This window comes from Carassius gibelio, chromosome B1 (genome assembly GCF_023724105.1).
Source record: "Carassius gibelio isolate Cgi1373 ecotype wild population from Czech Republic chromosome B1, carGib1.2-hapl.c, whole genome shotgun sequence".
Lineage (NCBI taxonomy): Eukaryota > Metazoa > Chordata > Actinopteri > Cypriniformes > Cyprinidae > Carassius > Carassius gibelio.
This window is the reverse complement of record NC_068396.1, coordinates 697,533-720,729: the sequence shown is the minus strand read 5'-3', so window position 1 is coordinate 720,729 and position 23,197 is coordinate 697,533. Positions and strand designations below refer to the sequence as shown.

Sequence of the window (23,197 nt, the reverse complement as noted above, 5' to 3'; positions counted from 1 at the left end):
GGACACAGTTCTACTCAAACATCATTAGTGAAAATCAGGGAAACTCCAAGCAGCTTTTCTCCACAATAAATCATCTCATAAAGCCACAAACTACTTCACACAATGACACATCAGAAGAGAAATGCAACAGCTTCATCACCTTCTTCAGGAAAAAAGTTGAGACCATCCGCTCTCTCCTTTCCAACACTCCTGCTCTGTCTGTCCCCACTGCCGACCCACAGCCTGGGACCTTCCAGCCTCTCTGTTGTTTTCCTGAAATCTCTAATCAACAAGTTGAAGACATCATCAGCAGGATGAAAGCTTCCACCTGTGCGCTGGACCCTTTTCCCACAGCTTTGGTGAAAACACACATCAGCTCTCTTAGTCCCTTAACCCTCTGGAGTCTAAGGGTATTTTTGGGGCCTGGAGAAGTTTTGTCATGCCCTGATATTTGTGCTTTTTTCCGTTTCTTATAAATATCTAAATGGTTAAAGTCTAATATCACTGTAATCAGCACAAACTGGGCTATAATAATATGTGAAATGCATGTATGTACATGATTGTATTTTTGAGAAAAAAAATGTTATGCATGGTTAGTGAAAAACTAAAAATGTTAAATCACTTGAATAAGGCCATAAAACACATACATAACATTGGTTCCCAGGATTGTTGAGAACTGGAGCTTGTAGCCTAGAATTTTTCTTTATAAATTATGTGAAAATCATCTTGTTTACTCTTTTACAGAAAACAATATATTGATTAAAATTTTCTAAGACACTTTTTGTTGGTAAAAGTCATATGCGAGTAGGTGTCAACTATCATGAATATCATTGTGATTTACACCAGAGAAGACAAAGGGCCGCATAATGAGCTGCATAATGAGCCTCTCATTCATCTGTGACACTGTGAAGGAGGACTTACAAGAAAGAATGTGAGAATAAAATAAATCTATATAATTTTATGTTTGTAGTTTATTAAGAATATATTTAATTATCCCACAACATAATTTAATATCCACTTGGGGGAGCAGTTAAACAGTTTATTAGGGACAATCAAAGCTTACTTTCAAACACATTTTTTGGCATCCTTACTTCAGTCACACAATCCTTCAGAAATCCTTTTAACAATCTTATTTTCTACCAAAAAAAAAAAAAAACATTTATTATCATCATCATCATTATTATTATTATTAATGTTGAAAAGAGCTGAGAATATTTTTCAGGTTTTTTTAGGGGGAATAAATTGAAAGAACTGCATTGTTTTTACATTTGTTAGAGTTATCTCTATTTGTCACATTTATATTATTTACATCAAGCTTTTGAATGGTATAGTATTGTATATTGTTATTGAAACTTCATAATGTTTCACTTGCTTATACATTTAGTCAGGAATTATAGTTTGGAAAAGGTATTTGGAAAAAGTCTAACTAGTAAAATGTTTACACGTTATGTGTAAACTAGTACAAATAGATAAAAATAGACTTAGTCATGTTTATGATCTCTGCTGAATAAAGTGCTTCATTCTTTTTTCTGAGGAAATCCATTTCTCAAATCCTCAACCAAATCACATCTTTTTGGAGTGATTTATGTCTTATTCCTCTCATCGCGAAGCAAACAGTAAAATAAAATAAAAACTCGAAGAACAGTCTGGCTGCTTTTTTTCTGTGTGGGCGTATTCAAGCCGCGCGCTTCAGTTTGAATCTGAATAGCGCGTTGTAGCAACAATCACTTTCTGGGGAATAATTAACTCAAATGAAGTGAATATTCATGAGTCTATGAATATAACGTGCTTATTGCTTACAAATATTAAATTACCCAAAGAGGGAATATTTAATCATTTAAAGGTAACCTTTATTAGAATTAATTTAAGTTACTCTAGACAATCTGTTCGTCCAGCGAACTGGAAGCTAGACTTCCTTATCAAAATTCAATAAAAATACCCTTCTTACAAACTCCAAGAAATATTAATCTTCTGATCAGGAAAAAACAATATTTTCTGTGTCTGTACTACTAAGATTAATGAAATTAATTCATATTAAACAAAGCTCGTAGCGTAGATCACACGATTCAGGGACTTCGATCTCAATGAGCAATAAAACAATTCAATTCAAGCAAATTATAGGATTTAATAAAAACAGACTAAAGAGTACATAACTACAATTCACACGGAGTAAATATGAGTATATAGCAAAACGAAAATACAATTTTAAACAAGGTAAACGAACAAGAATAATAATGAGATAAATGAGAGAGAGCGAGATAAAAAGAGAGAGGGGGGGGGGGAGAAAGTGAAAGTGAGAACCAATCTCAGCGTGACAATTTCAAACAGTTAACTTTGCAAGAGACCCCAAGTCATTGAATAATTTCACAAACACGGAATAGCCTAGACAACCTTAAACAGCAATTTTAGTTGCGATATAAGAAAGTACTTGCTTTGATCTGGCTCTTGTGTGTAGCTGCGCTCAAATTGTCCGGTCCGTGCGGCCTCAGCGTGGTTATTTCCAGAGCAGATGATGCGCAAGCTCGATGGTTAACGCGAAGGTAAACTTTGCCAAAAGATGACTAGACTTAAGTTCGTTTGGCTCGTGAAGGCAATTGAACGAAGTCAAATATCAGAAGACAATAAAGAAAAACTAGAATGAAACGAAAAGTAAAGAAGAATAAACGGAGAACTTCTTGAAGTCCGGTTGCAAAGCTGGGAATCCTCTTTTCTCTCTGGCGGAATGCCCAGAATACAGGTTTCCCTGAGCTTTTACGTAAATCTAGGTTTACACCTATTTTTCAGTACCAATGAAGTGTAAACAAACTAAGGCGGGAAAAATCTTCTTTGTTTGCTGATCTCCGCCCACTGGTCTAATTTATGTCAATGCCAAGATTAAACATTTTTCTTAAGCAAGATCGTTCCTCTGAAACAATGCATCTTTTTGTAAATTGCTATCAAGATTCGTTACAGTCGTGTTTTTATGATTATACAGACACCAAGAACTATGATTTTACCAATCCCGTATCCAAAGGTACAGAGTTATTCTTAACTAAATGCATATAAAATTTGCATTAAACACACAGTAACATTCATATATTCCACTATGCCGCATACATACATTTGAGCACAAAAAGGGAGACATTAAAATAGATTTAGAGGTAGCGAACTGGAAGCTAGACTTCCTTATCAAAATTCAATAAAAATACCCTTCTTACAAACTCCAAGAAATATTAATCTTCTGATCAGGAAAAAACAATATTTTCTGTGTCTGTACTATTAAGATTAATGAAATTAATTCATATAAAACAAAGCTCGTAGCGTAGATCACACGATTCAGGGACTTCGATCTCAATGAGCAATAAAACAATTCAATTCAAGCAAATTATAGGATTTAATAAAAACAGACTAAAGAGTACATAACTACAATACAATGTGTGCGTCTCATGACTGTGTGTGCATCTATTTCACTGGAATGTGCGATCAAGAAGGGGGGGTGTTTGTCTTCCCTTTTGAAGTTCGATATCGCATCTCTGGATAGTCTCCGAGGTGTTATAACTCTCATCCACGCCAGGACATTGCCGTCATGGCGGCGCCCAGGGTGGTGAGTTATGTTGTAAGAGGGTTGTAAAACGAAAGTCCTTGTTTTTTTTCTTTAACTCACGTTCTGGTCTTTGAGTGTAGAATGTGTCAAAAGGGTCAGGATTCATTAATATGGAACAGATGGTTGAATCCCATCCGCTCATTGGTGTTACAGCGTTAAGCGCGGGGGCATGGTCACATTAGATATAATGAACAGAGACATGAAAAATAGACATCGCGTTGTTTTCATATGGATTACTTTATCTCAGAATATTTGTTTTCGGCAGCACTTGTTTAGTTTAAAAGTAGACATTTCAGGCTTTCTATAGATATCTCTCTAATGTCTCTTCGTTGAGTATTCACGGAGTTACAGTTCATTTTAATGACGTGTTTGTAAATGAAGATCAGAGCACACAAAGGCTGCAGACAGCGCACCTTGTTTGTTATCTTTATTTTAAAAGTGCACAAAGGTGTTTTGTTATTATGTCTGTATCCCAAAAAAGTAGACCCTTTACAGATTCGATTGATGTATTGCTCTTATCTGTACGATTAAAACTGAGAGTGTAATTTAAGTTCTTTTCGGGGTTATCCGGAGAAAATGACTCAAAACGCATATATGCGTTAATCGACTTCAAAGGGTTAATAACCAAAGTCATCAACCATTCTCTACATACTGGTCATGTTCCATCTGCTCTTAAAACTGCTGTCATCAAACCCCTTCTAAAAAAACCCACTTCAGACCCTGAAGTTCTTGCAAACTACAGGCCTATTTCCAACCTTCCATTCTTGTCCAAAGTTCTAGAAAAAGTTGTTGCTGCCTATCTTCAGGATCATCTAAATTCAAACTCCCTTTTTGAAAAATTTCAGTCCGGTTTCCGTTCCGCTCATAGTTCTGAAACAGCCCTGATCAGGATCACAAATGACCTGTTGATGGCCGCTGATACCGGCACACCATCGGTCCTCATTCTACTGGATTTATCTGCAGCTTTTGACACGGTTGATCACAATATCCTCCTTCAGCGTCTCCATCATTCTTTCCGCCTCTCTGACACTGCTTTGAGCTGGTTCCAGTCCTACCTGTCTGGAAGAACAGAGTATGTTTCCTTGGGAGGTGTAAAGTCTCAGACGCATACAGTCACTTGTGGTGTCCTGCAAGGGTCGGTTCTCGGCCCGATTCTGTTCACCATTTATACTCTTCCCCTTGGCCACATAATCAACAGGCATGGAATATAATTTCATTGCTATGCCGATGACACTCAGCTATATATAAAAACCAACCTCACTTCATCTACAGCCACTCTGTCATCTCTGAGCTCCTGTCTTGAGGAGATTGAGGCATGGATGAAGGCAAACTTCCTACAGCTAAATAGCTCCAAAACAGAAGCTATTTTAGTTGGTACACCACACCAGGTCCAGTCATCACCTATAACGCACATCACCTTCTCTGGTCAAAACAACATCTGTGTAAGATCTCCTTCTATCATCTCAGGAACATTGCTAAACTCGGTCCCACACTTGGTCTGTCAGATGCTGAAAAACTTGTCCATGCTTTTGTATCCTCCAGGCTGGACTACAGCAACGCTCTCCTTATTGGGATTCCTAGCAAAAGTCTACAAAAATTACAACACATTCAGAACAGTGCTGCCAGGATCCTAATGAGGATAAGAAAATGACCATATCACACCCATCCTTCACTCACTCCACTGGCTCCCTGTCTCATACAGGATAAACTAAAAAATCATCTTACTTACCCATCAATGCATCCATGGAAATGCACCCCCTACTTAAAGGAACTACTTGCAACTCAAAACTCTTCATGCAACCTCCGTTCTGGAAACAAAGCCCTTCTTTAACCATCCAGAACTAAGCTCCACACAATGGGGGATAGAGCCTTCTGCTAAGCCGCACCGCGTCTTTGGAATTCCCTTCCAGAAAACCTAAGGGCTCCTCAAGCCATAGACTCTTTTAAAGAGCCACACAGATGGGAAATCAAAAATTACCTGTATTACAGTGTATGATGTAGCTGTCCATCAGTGTAAACAATGTGCAAAGTAATTAAACCAAAAAGTACACGATTTATAATGTTATTGGCTTCTAAAGTAAGGAGTCGACTCTGAATCGCTGAAACGAGTCGTTATAGATTTAAAATCTTTTGCCCATCTCTATGTACGTCACTAGGAACACTTTGCATAATAATCTCCGCCTACCGTCTTGGGGAAAACAAAGCTCTGACCTGCCCCACCCCCCCACACAGACGCTCTGGTTGGTGTGATAGCATCATGTCGAGGAGACAGTGTGTTTTTAATTGTAAAGGCAAGTTTGTTTTATTTTCACTGCCAAATAATGAAGATCAGAAGAACCAATGGCTAAAATTCATTTTTACCACAATACCAGAGCAGTACAACAAATCCCTTTTGTTGTGTTCACAACATTTCACTGATGACTGCTTTTCTAATCTCGGTGAGTACAAGGCGGGATTTTCAAAGCGTTAATGGCCATAAAAGAGGGTTCATTACCAACTTTATTTAGACCAACGAGCATCTACGAATCACAACGCGAAGTATGATTATGAAGTTATGTGTTTGTTTTCTCCCGAGCATCTTATCAGTATGTGTGCTGTCTGCAGCCTTTCTCTGCGCTGATCTTCATATACAAACACGTCATTAAAATGAAGTGTAACTCCGTGAATACTCAACGAAGAGACATGAGAGAGATATCTATAGAAAGCTTGACATGTCTTCTTTAAAACTAAATAAGTGCTGCTAACAGATATTCTGTCATAAAGTAATCCATATGAAAACAACGCAATGTCCGTTTTTCCGTCTCCCTTGATTATATCTAATGTGACCACGCCCCCGCGCTGAACGCGCTATTCAGATTCAAACTGAAGCGCGCGGCTTGAATACGACCACACAGAAGAAAAAGCAGCGAGACTGTTCAAGTTTTTTATTTTACTGTTTGCTTCGCGATGAGAGGAATAAGACATAATTCAGCCCAAAAATATGCTAACGCATTGTTTACCATGAAGTTGTGTGCGGAACAACCAATCAAACCTGACTATGTCAGTTGACCAATCAGAACACAGTATGCTACCGAAAGGTGGGGTTTAAGGAAACTGAATCTTTTGAACAGCTTCGCGCCAACCGTTTGGGGATCTCTGAGAATTGAGGTAATTTTAAAGTGATATTTTGACAAAATGACAATGTTTTTTAACCTTGGATGGATTTAAACCTATTGTACAGGACTTATAAACAGTGATAGGAAGCTTAGAATTTTCATATTACTGGTTCTTTAAGAAAGAACTAAAAACCTTTCTTTTTAAACAAGCATTTTTTACTTTTTGCTAACTTTTTAAGTTTTCTTTCTGGTTTTTAATTTTGTTTATGTGTAGCACTTTGGGATTTTTGTTAACTATGAAAAGTGCTTTATAAATTAAATATATTATTATTATTATTATTATTTGACACTATAGTGCAGAGATGGGACCAAGTCACACATGTGCAAGTCTCAAGTCCCAAGTATTTTTTTCTTGGGCAAGTCAAGTCAAGTCACAAGCTATGTCAAGTCAAGTTAAGTCCAGTAGTAGGTCAAGTCAAGTCCAAGTCAAGTCACCTTATTATTGTAATTTTACCTGCAGAATCTGATTTTAATAAAGTTAAAAGACAAGATATAAGTAACTGTCAGTAAATTAAAATAATTTGCATTTGCATTGTAAATACTCATGTTCAGTAAAATACATCATGGAATCAAACAAAATTGTAACTTCATAAAATTATTTATTTTTCACTTCTGCCAACAGTGTTTGAAATGATTTACATTTTCAACATTGAGTCCATGAAACAAATAACAGCTAAACATCCAAAAGACTCCTCTCTGAACACCTCTCTCTCTCTCAAACACAGTTTACATACAACATTAAACTTTGTTGCAGAATCTGTGAAAATGTGAGTAATTTTCAAAAAATAAGAGAGATCATACTAAATGCACGTTATATTTTATTTAGTACTGTCCTGAGTAAGATATTGTACATAAAAGATTTTAACATTTAGTCCACAAGACAAAAAAAATGCTGAAATTATTAAAATAACCCCACTCAAAAGTTTGGGAACCCTTGGTTCTTAGTACTGTGTGTGGTCACCTGATGATCCTCGACTGTCTTTCTGTTTTTTGATGGTTGTGCATGAGTGCCTTGTTTGTTCTGAACAGTTAAACTGAGCAGCGTTCTTCAGAAAAATCTTTAAGGTCCTGCAGATTCTTTAGTTTACCAGCATCTTTTCATATTTGAACCCTTTCAAGCAGTGACTTTATGATTTTGAAATGCATCTTTTCAGACTGAATACATTTGAGGGACTCAAACACAACTATTAAAAAAGGTTCAAACGTTCACTGATGCTCCAGAAGGAAACAAGAGCTGGGGGGTGAAAACTTTTGAACACGATGAAGCTGGCCAAATTTGTCTTATTTTGTTGAAATATAATTTTTTTCCATTTAGTTCTGCCCTTCGTAAGCAACAGAAGTTACTTGTATGTTTCCAGGTACACAAATTATGTACAATTTACCTAGATCTTTAAATTCTGAAAGTTTTCATTATTATTTCAATAATTTCAGCATTTTTTTTTTTTTTTTTTTTTTTGTCGTGGACTAAATGTTAATAACTTTTATGTACAATATCTTACTCAGGACAGTACTAAATAAAATATAACATGCATTTAGTATGATCTCTCTTATTTTTTGAAAATTACTTGCATTTTCACAGATTCTGCAAAGGGTGCCCAAACTTTCGAGCCCCACTGTGTATATATTCGGTTTAAGCCCCCTTAGCCCAGCCCTAGCGTTTTTTGGAACGCGTTTTTTTTTTGACGGCCTGCTAGCGGATCGTAAGGGGACGTTCACATAGCACGTCTTTTGCGCGCGCAAGTTCGTTATTTCCAATGTAGGCGCGTGGTATGCGCGCTCATAATGGAAGCAACGCGGTGCGACGCGCTCGTTTTTTCCAGGCGCGTCCGCAACGCATCGAGTTAAATACATCTCAACTTTTCAGAGAGCCGCAAGCACACCGCGGGTCATGTGACAAGAACTAACCAATCAGCTTCATTTTTTCCCGTAACAACGTTGAAAGCTCAGCCAAGATGAAGGAACAGCTGATCATAGCGGTATATGGATTGCCATTTTGAAATAAATTTAGTAGCAGAGCTACTGCAAGCGATTTATAGAGCTGCAAATCCATTTATCCTTTGCTGAAATTTCTGCGTCTTCATGGAGAGAGCACGTCACGGAGAGAGCTCGTCATGGTTGCTTAGCAACGGCAGACGCCTCAGGGGCGCAACTGCCCGAGCGCTTTGGAAAGAAGGAGAAAGCGGCGCACCCAGCGTTTTCCACGCGTTTTTAGGCGCGAATTATTGAAGACAAAAGCAATGACCGTCGGTAACCCTCTGGCTGACATGTTGATGTGATGTGATATGATATCTGATCTAAGTGGGCGTGGTGTGCGTAAGGTAGAGAGGACATGACTGATGATAGTGTCCTGATCCAGTCACGACGCTATTCTCAGCCTGCACTCCAGCTGAGTAATCAACTTTATTTTTAAAAATAATTTATATATTTTAGATTTAAACTGAAAACATGATGTGATTAACACTCAAGTCATTCAAGTCATCGTCTCTCAAGTCAAGTCAAGTCCCGAGTCTTTAACTTCCAAGTCCAAGTCAAGTCTCAAGTCATAAAAATAGCGACTCGAGTCGACTCGAGTCCAAGTCACCAAGTCACAAGTCCCCATGTCTGCTATAGTGTGATGTCATCAAGTTTAGACACACTTTGAAGTGGGGAACAGATGCCAACTCTCCCGTCTGGTGTAGACACAGACAGTGACTGCTCTATTTACAAATAAGTTATATAAGAAAAAAAAAAAACTAAATTTTAATCTGAACAGCTCTTAACGCTGAGTGGATGGTTAGATGCATGATGGGCTGTTTTTAGGCCATATGGTATGGCCCAGCACTAAAAGCAAGTAAAGAAGGCTCCCTTTAAAATCACTTAAGTTGTCAATTAATAAAGCTCTTTTTTTTACATTGTGCGCATTTTGTTGATTATAATGAGAGAACTTAAGTTAAACATGAGTATGGTTTATTAATCGATCCATTCTTTACAGTGTTAATTTCGTTGACTAAATATTTTCGTCATTATTTTCGTCACGAATATATTTTTGCCGACGAAAACGAAACGAAAACTAAAATAGAAGGCACTGATGGAGACTAAAACTATGACTAAATTGATTGACATTATCGTCAACGAATAAAGGACGAGACGAAAATAGACTGTGACGAAAATCAAATCAGCAGACGGGAGAGATGCGAGGAATGAGCAAAAGAACCGGCAAAACAGAAAAGACTGCATGAGAGAAGAGAACCAATCAGAGCCTGACTTATTGAGACGTGAAGCGAAGGTTTTCAGTTTTTATGAGCTACCGGGAAATCGGCATTCGTAGAGGTGATAGGGACTTTAAGCAACAGCCTCTGGTGGAACGGCAACGCCATTCTGGCGTTGTATTGCGCCTGCGCGAATTTAACTGCTACTTTGTGACGTTCTAATTTAACGGTCTACTACGGGAGAACAGCTGATTTGCCGGAGTCGCTACAACGTGAGAGGTTAGGTAAATAAATGTTATGTTTTTAGACTTATTTACATCATACAATATTAAAAACTCCTCTTCTGACAAAAGATTGTCATTTAACGCCAAAAGCAATCCTTCTCTTGCTTTTTTAAATTATATATTTTTTTGGATCTCAATAAATGAATTAATGCTGCGTTGCGCTGTTCTGTTTTACCGTTGCTTAGTGACTTTTACGTTCTTGGCTACAGCGGTGTGAAGGCAAACTTCCGGTCGCTGTAGCCGTTCCATTCGCAGCTGTTGCTTAAAGTCCCTACTGTCTAAAAGAGCGACAAAATGTCCACAACTCACTTCATGTTTGACGACGAACAAAACAAAAAGTGTAAAGCATGCAGAGCGCTCATTCGTGGCAAGAACACAACCAATTTGAAAAGACATTTACAGACGAGCCACCCGGACATTTTCTCAAATGTAATTTTACAACGATGTTCTTTTGTTTATTGAGCTAAGCAAAATTGGAATAGTGCAGTGCGTAGATGTTGTAGCATTAAATATTACGAACTGAAAAGTACTGTAAAATAGCCCCTTCTTCAAATTAGATGCGAGCACAATACTAATACGTAATATCATGATAAATACATTTGATTAATACTAATGTTTAGTATATTTTATAATGTTCTACTTGTTGACAATATCACAAATATTTCTATATTAGTCATGTGAAACATGAATGTTCACATCCTATCATTATACATACTAATCTAGCAATATTGTAGTATTTAAAACATACAATATTGCTAGACAAATGAATACCTTATAAAATCTTGTTACTTTTTTTATCCACCTAGCTGCCAACTTATTAAATATTTACTTTAAATGTATGCACTTATTGTTCAGCTCAGCTGTAAGCTTTAAGGGCCTGGACCTAACGTTATTTTTCTTTTATTGATGGTCAATTGGCAGCTAGTTATTGTTTACATTATCATGACAGTGTTTGTTGCTGCATAAAAGCTTTTGAATCGAAATAAAGACACAGTTGTGTTGAAATAAAGTTGAATTTGTGTTTTATATATTTTGGTTAAGTTTGTTTCCTATACCAGCTGTAAAAAATTGTCTAGTAAATCTGTTATTGATTTTAGTCTTATTTTAGTCGACTAAAATACCAAGCAATTTTAGTCGACTAAAATACCAAGCAATTTTAGTCGACTAAAATAAGACTAAAATTAAAACAAATCAGATGACTAAAACTTGACTAAAACTAAAAAGAATTATAGTCAAAAGACTAAGACTAAAACTAAATTTAAATTTAGTGTCAAAATTAACACTGATTCTTTAGAGTTTCAAAGATTTAGCTAAATCGTGCAGGTTTAATTTATTTGTTTCTTGTTTTAGGCTAATTAGGCATAAATAATGTGAAAGAAATTATACAGTGCTTCACGTTTAAACATGCAACAATTTCTTAATCAGTTTAAAGACAAATGTCTTTTTCCCAAGAAGTTATCTGTCAAAATAAAAGACAGGTAACGAAAAACAAAAATGCATGTTTTATTAAAGGAATTTTAAAATTAAAATTAAAATATAGGCATAACATATGAAAATATTGACATTGCATATTAATCCAGCCTACCCCCGCTACCACTTTTAATGCTCTGATGCAAAGTAAACCACAATTTATTTTGAATAATATAACACATAATTCATATAATATAAATAATACTGCAGAATTTTCTTCATCACTACTCCAGTTTTCAGTGTCACATGATCTTTAAGAAATCATTACAACTTATTTGACTCGAGAAACAATTCTGATAATTAACAATATTCAAAACAATTTTGCTTCTTCATATTTTGTGTGGAAATGGTGATACACTTTATTTTTCAGGATTTTTTGATAAATATAAAGTTGAATGAACAGCATTTATTAGCATTTGTTAAATGTTAATTACATTTGTTAATTAATTTATTAAATAGAAAACATTTTAAATGGATTCACTCATCTTTTGTCGCTTTCATGCATGAGTAAAATTATTAATTTTGCTCTTTTTAAAAAAATCTTATACAGAGGTTTGAGTATAAATATTAAGCAGAAAAACTGTTTTTAACATTGATAATAATCAGAAATGTTTCTTGAGCAGCAAATCAGCATATTAGAAATAAACATATCTTTTATAAATGTTTCTAATGATGAAAGTTGCGCTTTGAAACATTTGAGCGCTTTGAACTTCCCTGCAGATGGCGCCGCAAGCTTGTACAGCACTCTCAGGACCATTCCATCCATGATTTTTCTTTTCGCAGTTCATTTAGGTAATAGCTTAAAGTCATTTGCACAATTTCAATCAACATGCAGTAACCAACAAACCCAGAGCTTTGTGCTGCCTTGGAGCTCAGCTGGCAAACCTGTTTGAATCAGAGCTTAGTGTCCCAATCTGTCTCTTTTGTCACTTGATCTCAGTAGTGTTGACATTGATGCAAGCAGAATTTTTTTTTTTCACACAAGAGTGGCAGAGATATAGGAACTGACTGACTGTAGTGAGATTATGACCTGGCATTTTGTTGATTCCAAAATCAATCCTGCCGATGACATCACAAGATGCAAAACTTTTGCCTTAAAACTTTGGCCTTTTTTGGCCAATAATATGAGATAATGAAACAAAAGTCCACTGTTTCCCTCCTTACCTTTAGATCATTGTACTAAAAGTCTGAAGTCTAAAATTGAAGATGAAGAGCTAGCTTTTGTAGACTCACTATTCCAACCACATATCTTGCCTTGCTTGATTGTAATAATTTCCAGTCCTATCACCAAATACCCCAGCTACTGCTCGGTTAGCTGCAGATGACTACTGACAGAACCTGTCCTCTTCCTCAGAAGAGTCAAATAGCGCGAACAGTACCTGGTACTTTTTTTAGTACCACCTTTGTCGAGGTTCCAAGTGAACCGTACAGTTACCAAAACGTGATGTGTAATCTCCGCTGATCATTGATTGGCCAAAGAGTATTGCCACTACCTGCGCCACTGAACTTGCGACACAAACACAACAGAACATAATTTAAATCAGCAAGGCCAGCGAAGGATTGAACCCAACTGTTTTGTACAAGCACACCTCTTTTAACAACCAAAAATGGCTGTTTCGTCGAAGCGGATCCGGCAAGAGCTTGATGGGGTGACACGGAATGAAAAAGTTTTTCAGGAGTAGTGGCAGTAAAGACAGCACAATAATAATGATGTGAATAATCCTGCCCACTCTAAAGCCACACTCAACTGCAGTGGAAACGCAAACTGAGCCGTACCACTCAGTGGAAAAGCACCAAAAGATACACTGTCAAACTCACCCATCTCAAATCAATTAAACTTTTATTGAAGAGTAGTCATCTCCTGATCCAGAATATGATAGTACTACATGACTCAACAAGGAAGGATTAAACAGCTAGATTAATTGACCTATCGGTAAGCTCCTCCCCTCAAATGCAGATGAGCCAATGGCACTCGAGTATCAGTTGCATGGGGAGCGGAACTCAAGACATCTTTAAGATTTAAGTGCAATAGAGAAACACTAGAAGTTTGATGAAGTTTATGCTACAAAAATGGAAAAATTATGTGCCCGGGGAAATTGAATCACTGATTTCAGGTATCCTGAGAGGATGGGCAATGGAATTAATTTTATTCCATTCCATTTTCTGAACGCAAACAAGACAAAATGTCCGTAACCATTCAAATTCATTTATTCTGCTCAAGCAAAACATAAATGTCATCTTGTTCTTCAGCAAGGTATCTCTGGCTAAAACTAGCTAATGTCAGTGAGTCAGTGCTAATGTACAAACCTAAATTGTGGACTGTTCTCATGTCACGTACAATGCAAGTCAAAAAAAATAAATAAATAAAGGTCTACATTTCAGTGCCACTCCATATTAAACTGGGCAAATGTTAATTAACCATAGCCTGCAGTAGCCTACATAAACATGGTTGATCCTTGGTTGATGCTTGATGTTGTCATCTGCGATCATAATGACAATAAACACGAGGCTTCTCCTGTTTGCATTGTGACCTGTAAAACCTTGCTTCCAAATAAATTGAGTTATTCAAACTCGACATCCCCTGATCAGCTGATCATTCAAAACTTTGATCAAAGACTGCAATATACATGAACTGAAAATTTACAGAAATATTAAAAAAAGAGCAACAAAAACACTGAATACTGAAAGGCAGTTAAGTTTTGACTTGCTCTAACATGGACAAACAAAGATCAGTTGTATTTTTAACCGATGTTATAAAAGAATACAGGGAAATCCTGTAACAAAATATAGGTATTTATCATTGTTAATAGGGCTGTGCAAAAAATTTAATGCGATTTTCATGCACATCTCATCAGAAAAAGACGCTCCTGTAATTAGAAGTATATCTCCAGCATGTGTGTTCAGATCAGGGTTGCCAGGTTTTCACAACAAATCCTTCCCAGTTGCTTCTCAAAAGTCTAGAACTAATTGCGATTCCAGGAGGTTCCCAGATAAAAAAAAATTGCTTCCCGGGGTTAAAATATACGTGTTTTGTTTTTTTTGTTTTTGGCATGGTTGCCAAGTCTGTGGTTGTTTTTCATGTCCGCGGGTCGAAGCGACAATACCAATAACGTGATATTTAGACCCTAAAATGCAAATTTTACCACGGGAACCATGCCATAAAACTTATATTTTAAACCCGGAAACCAATTTTTTATCGGGGAACCTCCTGGAAACGCGATTGGGCTAGTTTTGAGAAGCAACTGGGCAGGATTTGTTGTGAAAACCTGGCAACCATGATCTGAACGCACGTCCTGGAGATTTACTTCTAATTACAGGAGCGTCTTTACTGATGAGATGTGCATTAAAAAAAAAATCGCATTCGATTTTTTGCACAGCCCTAATTGTTAATGTTAGTTAATGCATTACCATCATAATAAAAGCATTTTCAGCATTTATTTTAATATAGAACAATAGACTGTGACATGCCTAGTATGTATTTGGATTTCTTGCCAGCATTTGTGCATTATTGAGTTTTATGCATTTGTGGCAGGTTTTGATATGCATTTTACTTCATGCAAAAAAAAAACAACAACAACAACAACAGGCAAGGTGACAGTACCTTATGTCCGTTAAGCTCCACTTTAGGGTTATTTTCAATTTCCCACAAGCCTTCATTAAACCCCTTCCTTTTGTTAGGTTTGCCATATTTGTCTTTATTAGGCAAATATGGAAAGATGTCTTTTGGACCCAAGAATGCTCTGAAATTTTAAACAGAGAGCATATAAATCACATCTGTTCAACCATTACTCAATTGCAGGATCAGAAATTAAATTAACTTGCCTTTTTCAATTTTGACCATTTGAAGCTCCACAACATTAGGGTACAACAGGGCAATACATGCCCTGGGGTAAAAAAGCATCTTTGATATTATGTTCATCTTAACCACTAGATGTAAAAAAAAAAATAAAACGTGGCATAGCACTTTCCAAAACATCCGTTTTTCAAGATGCACTAAAGGCGCACAGGACATAACAATCATTAAAACACTAAACAAAATTATAAATGCAAAACTTTTGTTTTTGGTCCCATTTTTCATGAGCTGAACTCAAAGATCTAAGACTTTTTCTATGTACACAAAAGGCCTAAAAAATGTATAAAAAAGGTACACGCTTTTCTGAGCACTTAAAGCTCTTTACATTGTCAGGGGGTCTCTCCTCATCCACCACCAGTGTGCAGCATCCACCTGAATGATGCAACGGCAGCCATAATGCGCTAGAACGGCCTTCACACAACAGCTTACTGGTGGAGAGGAGACAGAGTGATGAACCCAATCAGCAGATATGGGGATTGTTATAAGGCCATGATGGTCAGAGCCCAATGGGTGAATTTGGCCAGGATACCGAGGTCACACCTCTATACTTTTCTAAATACATCCTAGGATTTTTTTATACCACAAAGAGTCAGGACCTCGGTTTAACATCTCATCCGAAGGACGGTGCTTGTTGACAGTATAGTGTCCCCATCACTACACTGGGGCATTAAGACCCACACAGACCACAGGGTGAGCACCTCCTCCTGGCCTCACTAACACCTCTTCTAGCAGCAACCTAGTTTTCCCAGGAGGTCTCCCATCCAGGTACTGACCAGGCTCAACCCTGCTTAGCTTCAGTGGGTAACCAGTTTTGGGCTACAGGGTGACATGGCTGCTAGCCATGGTAGTGTTAGTGAGCACTTCTCCTTTTCTGAGATAATCCATCCACCACATAGGTGTGGCATATCAAGATGCTGATTAGACAGCATGATTATTGCACAGATTTGCCTTAGGCTGGCCACAATAAAAGGCCACTCTAAAATGTGCAATTTTACTGTTTTGGGAGGTCTGAAAACCAGTTAGTATCTGGTATGACCATTATTTGCCTCATGCAACACATCTCCTTCTCATAGAGTTGATCAGGTTGTTGATTGTGGAATGTTGGTCCACTCCTCTTCAATGGCTGTGCGAAATTGATAAATATTGGCAGGAACTGGAACACGCTGTCGTATATGCTGATCCAGAGAATCCCAAACAAGCTCAATGAGTGACATGTCCGTTGAGTATGCTGGTCATGCAAGAACTGGGATGTTTTCAGCTTCCAGGAATTGTGTATAGATCCTTGCAACACGGGGCATTGGTGATGGTCATTGGTGATGGAGGTGATGGTCGTGGATGAATGGCACAAAATGTGCCTCAGGATCTCATCAAGGTATCTCTGTGCATTCAAAATGCCATCAACAAAATGCACCTGTGTTCATTCTCCATAACATATGCCTGCCCATGTCATAACCACACCAACACAATGGGCCACTCGATCCACAATGTAGACATCAGCAAACCGCTCACCCACATGATGCCATACACACTGCCACTGCCTTTATAGTGAAAACCAATATTCATCCGTGACATCTCCAGAATACCAGACACCATCGAATTACAACGACGAACTGTAGTCAGGTTGAGACCCCGATGAGGATGCAGCAGCTGTCAGGGTGGCTGGTCTCAGACGATCTTGGAGGTGAAGATGCTGGATGTGGAAGTCCTGGACTGGTGTGTTTATACATGGTCTGTGGTTCTGAGGCCAGTTGAATGTACTGACTCCGAATTCTCCGAAACGCAATTTGGAGATGGCTTACGGTAGAGAAATTAACATTCAATTTATGGGCAACAGCTGTGGTGGACATTCCTGCAGTCAGCATGTCAATTGCACGCTCCCTCAAAAATTGCGACATCTTTGGCATTGTGCTGTGTGATAAAACCGCACATTTAAGAGTAGCTTTTTATTGTGGCCAGCCTAAGGCACACCTGTTGAATAACCATGCTGTCTGATTAGCATTTTGATTTGCTACACCTGTGAGGTGGATGGATTTATCTCGGCAAAGGAGAAGTGCACCCTAAAACAGATTTAGACAAAGAGCAATAGGCCTTTTGTGTACATAGAAAAAGTCTTAGATTGTTTCTGTATTTTTAAATATATTTTTCTATATTAACATTTTAATGACAGTATATTTAAATGATGTGTTAAAGGCCCCCTTGCCACCTCATACATTTATATGATTTTTAAATAAAATAAACAACTTTATTACTTAAAAGATATATATATTTTCACGCAAAATCTCTTGCTCCATTAATGTTTAATACAATGTATATGTTTCTTCTGCAATTATACATTTTAGGCACGATGAATAGCACCTTTTTTCTTAAGGTGGGCCTATAGCCCCGTTGTACTCTACAACACTTAAGTAAATTTGTTGGCTAATCTCTACTTACGTTTCATGAGTGCCAAAAAAGAAGATAGGAAACTTTATATTTGATGGTTTGACAGCTCCATATGGAATCTCGTCAATCTGAAGTGGGACAGTAGCATATATTAAACATGAAACAGCAGCATAGATAAACCATAAATAGCAAAGCACTAAACATTCTTAAGACAGTAGCATTTGATTGTAATGAGTTATTAATAAAAATAAAGGTAATTTGGTAGTGTTTTCTCACCCTTGCAGGCCAGTGGGGATAACCCTTCATTTTAGCAAAAATCAGATCACCAGGTTTGAAATCCCGAGCCATGTCCCGACAGATGGATCACCTCCTTTGAGACATATCAAAACATTTCCATTATTTGAAAAATTCTGATTTTTCACCTGAGATTCAGAGCCAAATTACAGGGGGTTAAAATGGCTTCAGAAAGATGTCAGCATATTGATGTTCATTGTACACAGAGATTGGTAAGTCTCTTAGTAAAATCTTTTTAGTAATGTTCCATGTTGCATTATGGGCCAGTGGTGACAATTCAAAATGTGAAGAGCGCACTTGACCATGTCAGAGCATTTTTTGCACTCAGACAGGTATGTCTATGCATACTGTTTTGACAGAGGGAAACAATATAAATGTATAGTTTCAACATTACATATACTACACACATTCCTCTTTAAAATACAGTAAGCTGTGTAATACTAGGTGCATACCAAGTTGCTAAAAGTTCATGGTTACAGGTTATTATCCGAAGGTTCTTGGCTATTTTCTCTATCGGTTACAGCCACTGGATAGAAGAGTCAGACTGTTGTGCTTTGAACTCAGTGTTTATTTTCAACATTTTCATTAGTTGTGTCTCTGCATAATTCCACCCGACTACCTCGTCCATCTCTCCCTTTTTCTCTCTCCCTGTCATTCCATTTTGCCCTCTACTCTTGCAATATCTTGCATACATTCTACTTTATTTAAACCTTACCATTTTGATTTTTACATAATACTCCTCTTACTTCCCATAAGAAATGTCCTAATTTCTAATGCTTTTAACCCAAATTCCATCTAATAACATTTGTTGTCATTATTTGTTTTTTTCAATTATGAAACAATGAGAAAAATAAGCCCATTACACTGGTAAACAACTTAACAGTGACATTTAAAACACACCAATTACGCTATGCGTACTGTATTATAACAATCAAGTTACATCAGTACCTCAAGGTTAGATTATTGTAATGCTTTATTGGGTGGTTGTTTTTCATGCTTAATAAACAGGTCCAAAATGCTGGTCCAAAATGCACAAGCTAGAGTTCTTACCAGAACCAGGACGTATAGCCATATTACCCTGGTTCTGTCAACACTGCATTGGCTCCCTATTAAACACTGTATAGATTTTAAAATCTTGCTTATTTTTTATAAAGCCCTGAGTGGTTTAGCACCTCAGTATTTGAACAAGCTCTTATTGCATTATAGTCCTCCATGTACGCTGCATTCTCAAAACTCTAGCCATTTGATAAAACCCAGACAATCATAATCAACTGTGGGCGGCAGATAATTTTTCCTATTTAGTGCCCAAACTCTGGAATAATCTACCCTAGCGTTGCTACGGTGGCAGACACACTCTATCAGTTTAAATGTAGATTAAAGACCAATCTCTTTAACCTGGCTTACACATAACACATTAACACTTTTATAATATTCAAATCTGTTCAAAAGAATTTAGGCTACATTAATTAGGTGAACCTGAACAGAGAACACTTCCCATAACACACAATGTACTTGCTACATCGTTATAAGGATGAAATCTACGCTAAAATTCTGTATCCAGTGATTGAGTGATTCGGTAGCTAACCGGAAATCACTAAACTGCAGTGTTTTGAACTTAAATATTATATATATATATATATATATATATATATATATATATATATATATATAGGGGTGTCACGATTTCGATTTTAAATCGAAATCGATCGAAATTAAGTTAAAGTCTCAAACTTCGAATTAAAAAATGGAATCGTCGATGCTGCCACGCCCCCATGTTGTATGACGGCAAATCAATGACAAAAATAACCGAGCATTCAACTGATGCTGGCGCGCGCGCTATATGGCTTCCGCGAGAGGAAAACTGAATCGGATGCGAAGAAACGGGAGCCCGCGAGCTCATTTCAAACTCTCGCGCGCGCGTGTGACATGTACTCTGCGCGCAATAAAAGCCCTCGCGCGCATGCTCATTGCCCACATCCTCGCGCTCGGTCATCTCACCTCTGCTCGCGCGAACAATTTTATTTTTGTCAGTCGTGGGGCGGGGCTTGCTGTTTTAGTTGTTATCTCAAATGTCATTGGTTATTCCCCTTTTCCTAAAGTCAGTATTCGACGCCTGTAAGAAAATGATTAATAATTCACTTGACTTGACCCAATGCTTCATCAGTGGGCCAGATACATGTGAGTAATCATTTCTTTTGCTTGTTTAATTTATTTTTGTCTTTAAAGGAACACTCCACCGTTTTTTGAAATAGGGCTTATTCACATTATTTCCTACATTTAGATAGGTGGGCAAATGCATTTTTGTGTCAGTGCATGCATTGTTTTAGTTTGACTGGGTCAGCGTTAGCTTAGCTTAGCACAATGAATGGAATCCTTTGTTGCCAGCTAGCATGGCCTGAGTAAAAGTGATCAAAAAAATAAAAAAAAACCCACCTAATTACTTCTTGTGGCCTGCGTATTCACAATGAGTACAAATAGGGATCCAGATTAACACTAGGCGATTTCCTAGGCAGATATTGGCTTGGGACTATATTATGGGGAAGCACAGGCGAAGCACTGCTACTTCGGCGCAGAGATATCACGCAACACATGAAATCCCACGACTTCCGTCAACATACCGGCGTGAATAGTAGCTGCCTGGCTATTTTCCTTACAGTACACGAATGGCAATGAACATGGCTGATTTTGAGAGAGCCGAAGAGGGTCACTTCTCAGACAGTCAAGAACCAGAACCATACCTATTTGAACCAGAGTTTACAGAAGACGAGCTGCATGCTTTGGAAATAGAACGACAGGAGGAGGAGGTTGCGATCGCTCAACAGCCTGAGGACGTGAGGATGAGAGCCAACATGAACTGGTGGTGTGAATGTGGGGGAATATGCCAATCTATGCCGACGGAAATAGAGTGTCTGTGCTGTAGAGAGTGGGACATGTTTTTGCCATTGATGACCAGGCTCAACACGTCAGATCAAGATGAGCGTGCCCAAAGTTGTGTCACATCTACAGAGGATTTCAAGGCACTGATCCATTCTGCAGTACTCGATTTTTTTTTCCGGTGTGACAAAGTGAACTGGAAAAAACGCCCCACGCCGAATGGACCAAATGGACAGCTGTCCACAGAGTAAGTGATTATTTTAATCATGACGCATGTATAGATCGACCCATATTATACCTGTATTCACATAGAGTTGATGTTTTCATGTGTTGCGTGATATCTCTGCGCCGAAGTAGCAGTGCTTCGCCTAAGCAGCAGTGCTTCGCCTGTGCTTCCCCATAATATAGTCCCAAGTCAGTATCTGCCTAGGAAATCGCCTAGTGTTAATCTGGATCGCTATTTGTACTCGTTGTGAATACGCAGGCCACAAGAAGTAATTAGGTGGGGTTTTTTTTTATTTTTTGATCACTTTTACTCAGGCCATGCTAGCTGGCAACAAAGGATTCCATTCATTGTGCTAAGCTAAGCTAACGCCAACCCAGTCAAACTAAAACAATGCATGCACTGACACAAAAATGCATTTGCCCACCTATCTAAATGTAGGAAATAATGTGAATAAGCCCTATTTCAAAAACAGTGGAGTGTTCCTTTAATGTAATTTAATGCATTGTTTATAGAGTAGATCTTTTGTAGATACTTGATTAACTGGAATTCTTCTGATTGCTAGTGATTGGAGTCTTGTAATAAGAGATGAACATTTTACAGACTGTAATGATGCACACACACACACATACTGTACATACATTATATATATATATACATTATATATATATATATATATATATATATATATATATATATATATATATATATATATATATATAAATCTAAATGAATGACAGTGAAGTGTTTAACAAGTGTTTTATCTTTAATCTTTTAAATAGATACATCGTAATATTTGTAGGTTAGTTTAGTCATTTTTAATTGTTTTTGTTTGTTTTGTTATGAACTTGAATGTCATCTATTGTGAAGAAGACTGCACTTACAAAAGAGAAACTGGATGGCAGTTTATTTTAAGTTTTCAATTGGCTAAAGATATAAGTTATTGTTACATTATGTTGTTAATAAAAGTTTTAAATTTGACAGTGTAATGTGGTACATTGCAAACAAAGGTCAGATATTATATTACATAAAAGTCTAGTTTGAAAAATGACAATCTGTGCTTTAAAAAGAATAAATGTAAAAATCGAGAATCGAATCGAACCGTGACCTTAGAATCGAAAATGCAATCGAATCGAGGATTTGGAGAATTGTGACACCCCTAATATATATATATATATATATATATATATATATATATATATATATATATATATATATATATACATATATATATATATATATATATATATATATATAAGAGCTGCAACTAACGATTATTTTTTCTGTCGACTACTCTAACAATTATTTTTTCTGTCGACTAATCTAACGATTATTTTTCTTACAATAAATTAATCTTATGTTCTTTTTTTAATTAGCTAATGAATAACTTTACAAAAAAAAATATAAGTACAACTTCTAATATAATATTTCAACCTTTATTTTTTTTCAACCAATGTGGTTGACGTTTTTATAGTATAAAATAATAAAGAGCCAAAGAAAATTATTTTACAATGGTAAATATGAGTTTATGATAGCGTTTATAATTAAACCACAGTAGCCATAAATTTACAGTTTTCTGAGACGTCATGATTTTCTTTAGCATCACAAACTGTCACAGAGTGACAAGCGCCCTGGCGGAACTTTTTCTTTTTGGGATATGTTCCCCTGGAGAACAATGACAGTAGAACACCAGAACGGTTCCGGTTCCCTATGAGAAGATCATGGCGGCAGGCGAAGCTTGATGAGAAAACCCACGTCAGGTGGCGATGCATGGGAATATGATCTGTGATTAGGACACGTATTAGGAGAGAGGGTTATAAAAGCCATTCTGAATGAGAGAAGCGGGGGGGGGGGCATCGTGGACTCAGAGGAATACAGGCAGTGGAGGAGAGGTTGTGAAGACTTCTAACAG

General features: G+C 37.2%; 1 protein-coding gene across 5 annotated transcripts in view; it reads right to left on the bottom strand.

Annotated features, from left to right (window-relative positions):
• The window catches only part of psip1a (PC4 and SFRS1 interacting protein 1a), a 167,486-nt gene that overhangs the window by 133,176 nt on the left and 11,113 nt on the right, over positions 1-23,197 (bottom strand). For all 5 annotated transcript variants that reach the window (XM_052544980.1, XM_052544979.1, XM_052544982.1 and 2 more), the window contains exons 2-4: positions 18,171-18,264; positions 17,946-18,022; positions 15,261-15,399 (exon numbers count right to left, since the gene is read on the bottom strand). In XM_052544980.1, coding sequence (XP_052400940.1) covers positions 15,261-15,399; positions 17,946-18,022; positions 18,171-18,242 — 288 coding nt within the window. In that variant the 5' untranslated portion in view covers positions 18,243-18,264. The remainder of the gene's footprint in view (positions 1-15,260; positions 15,400-17,945; positions 18,023-18,170; positions 18,265-23,197) is intronic.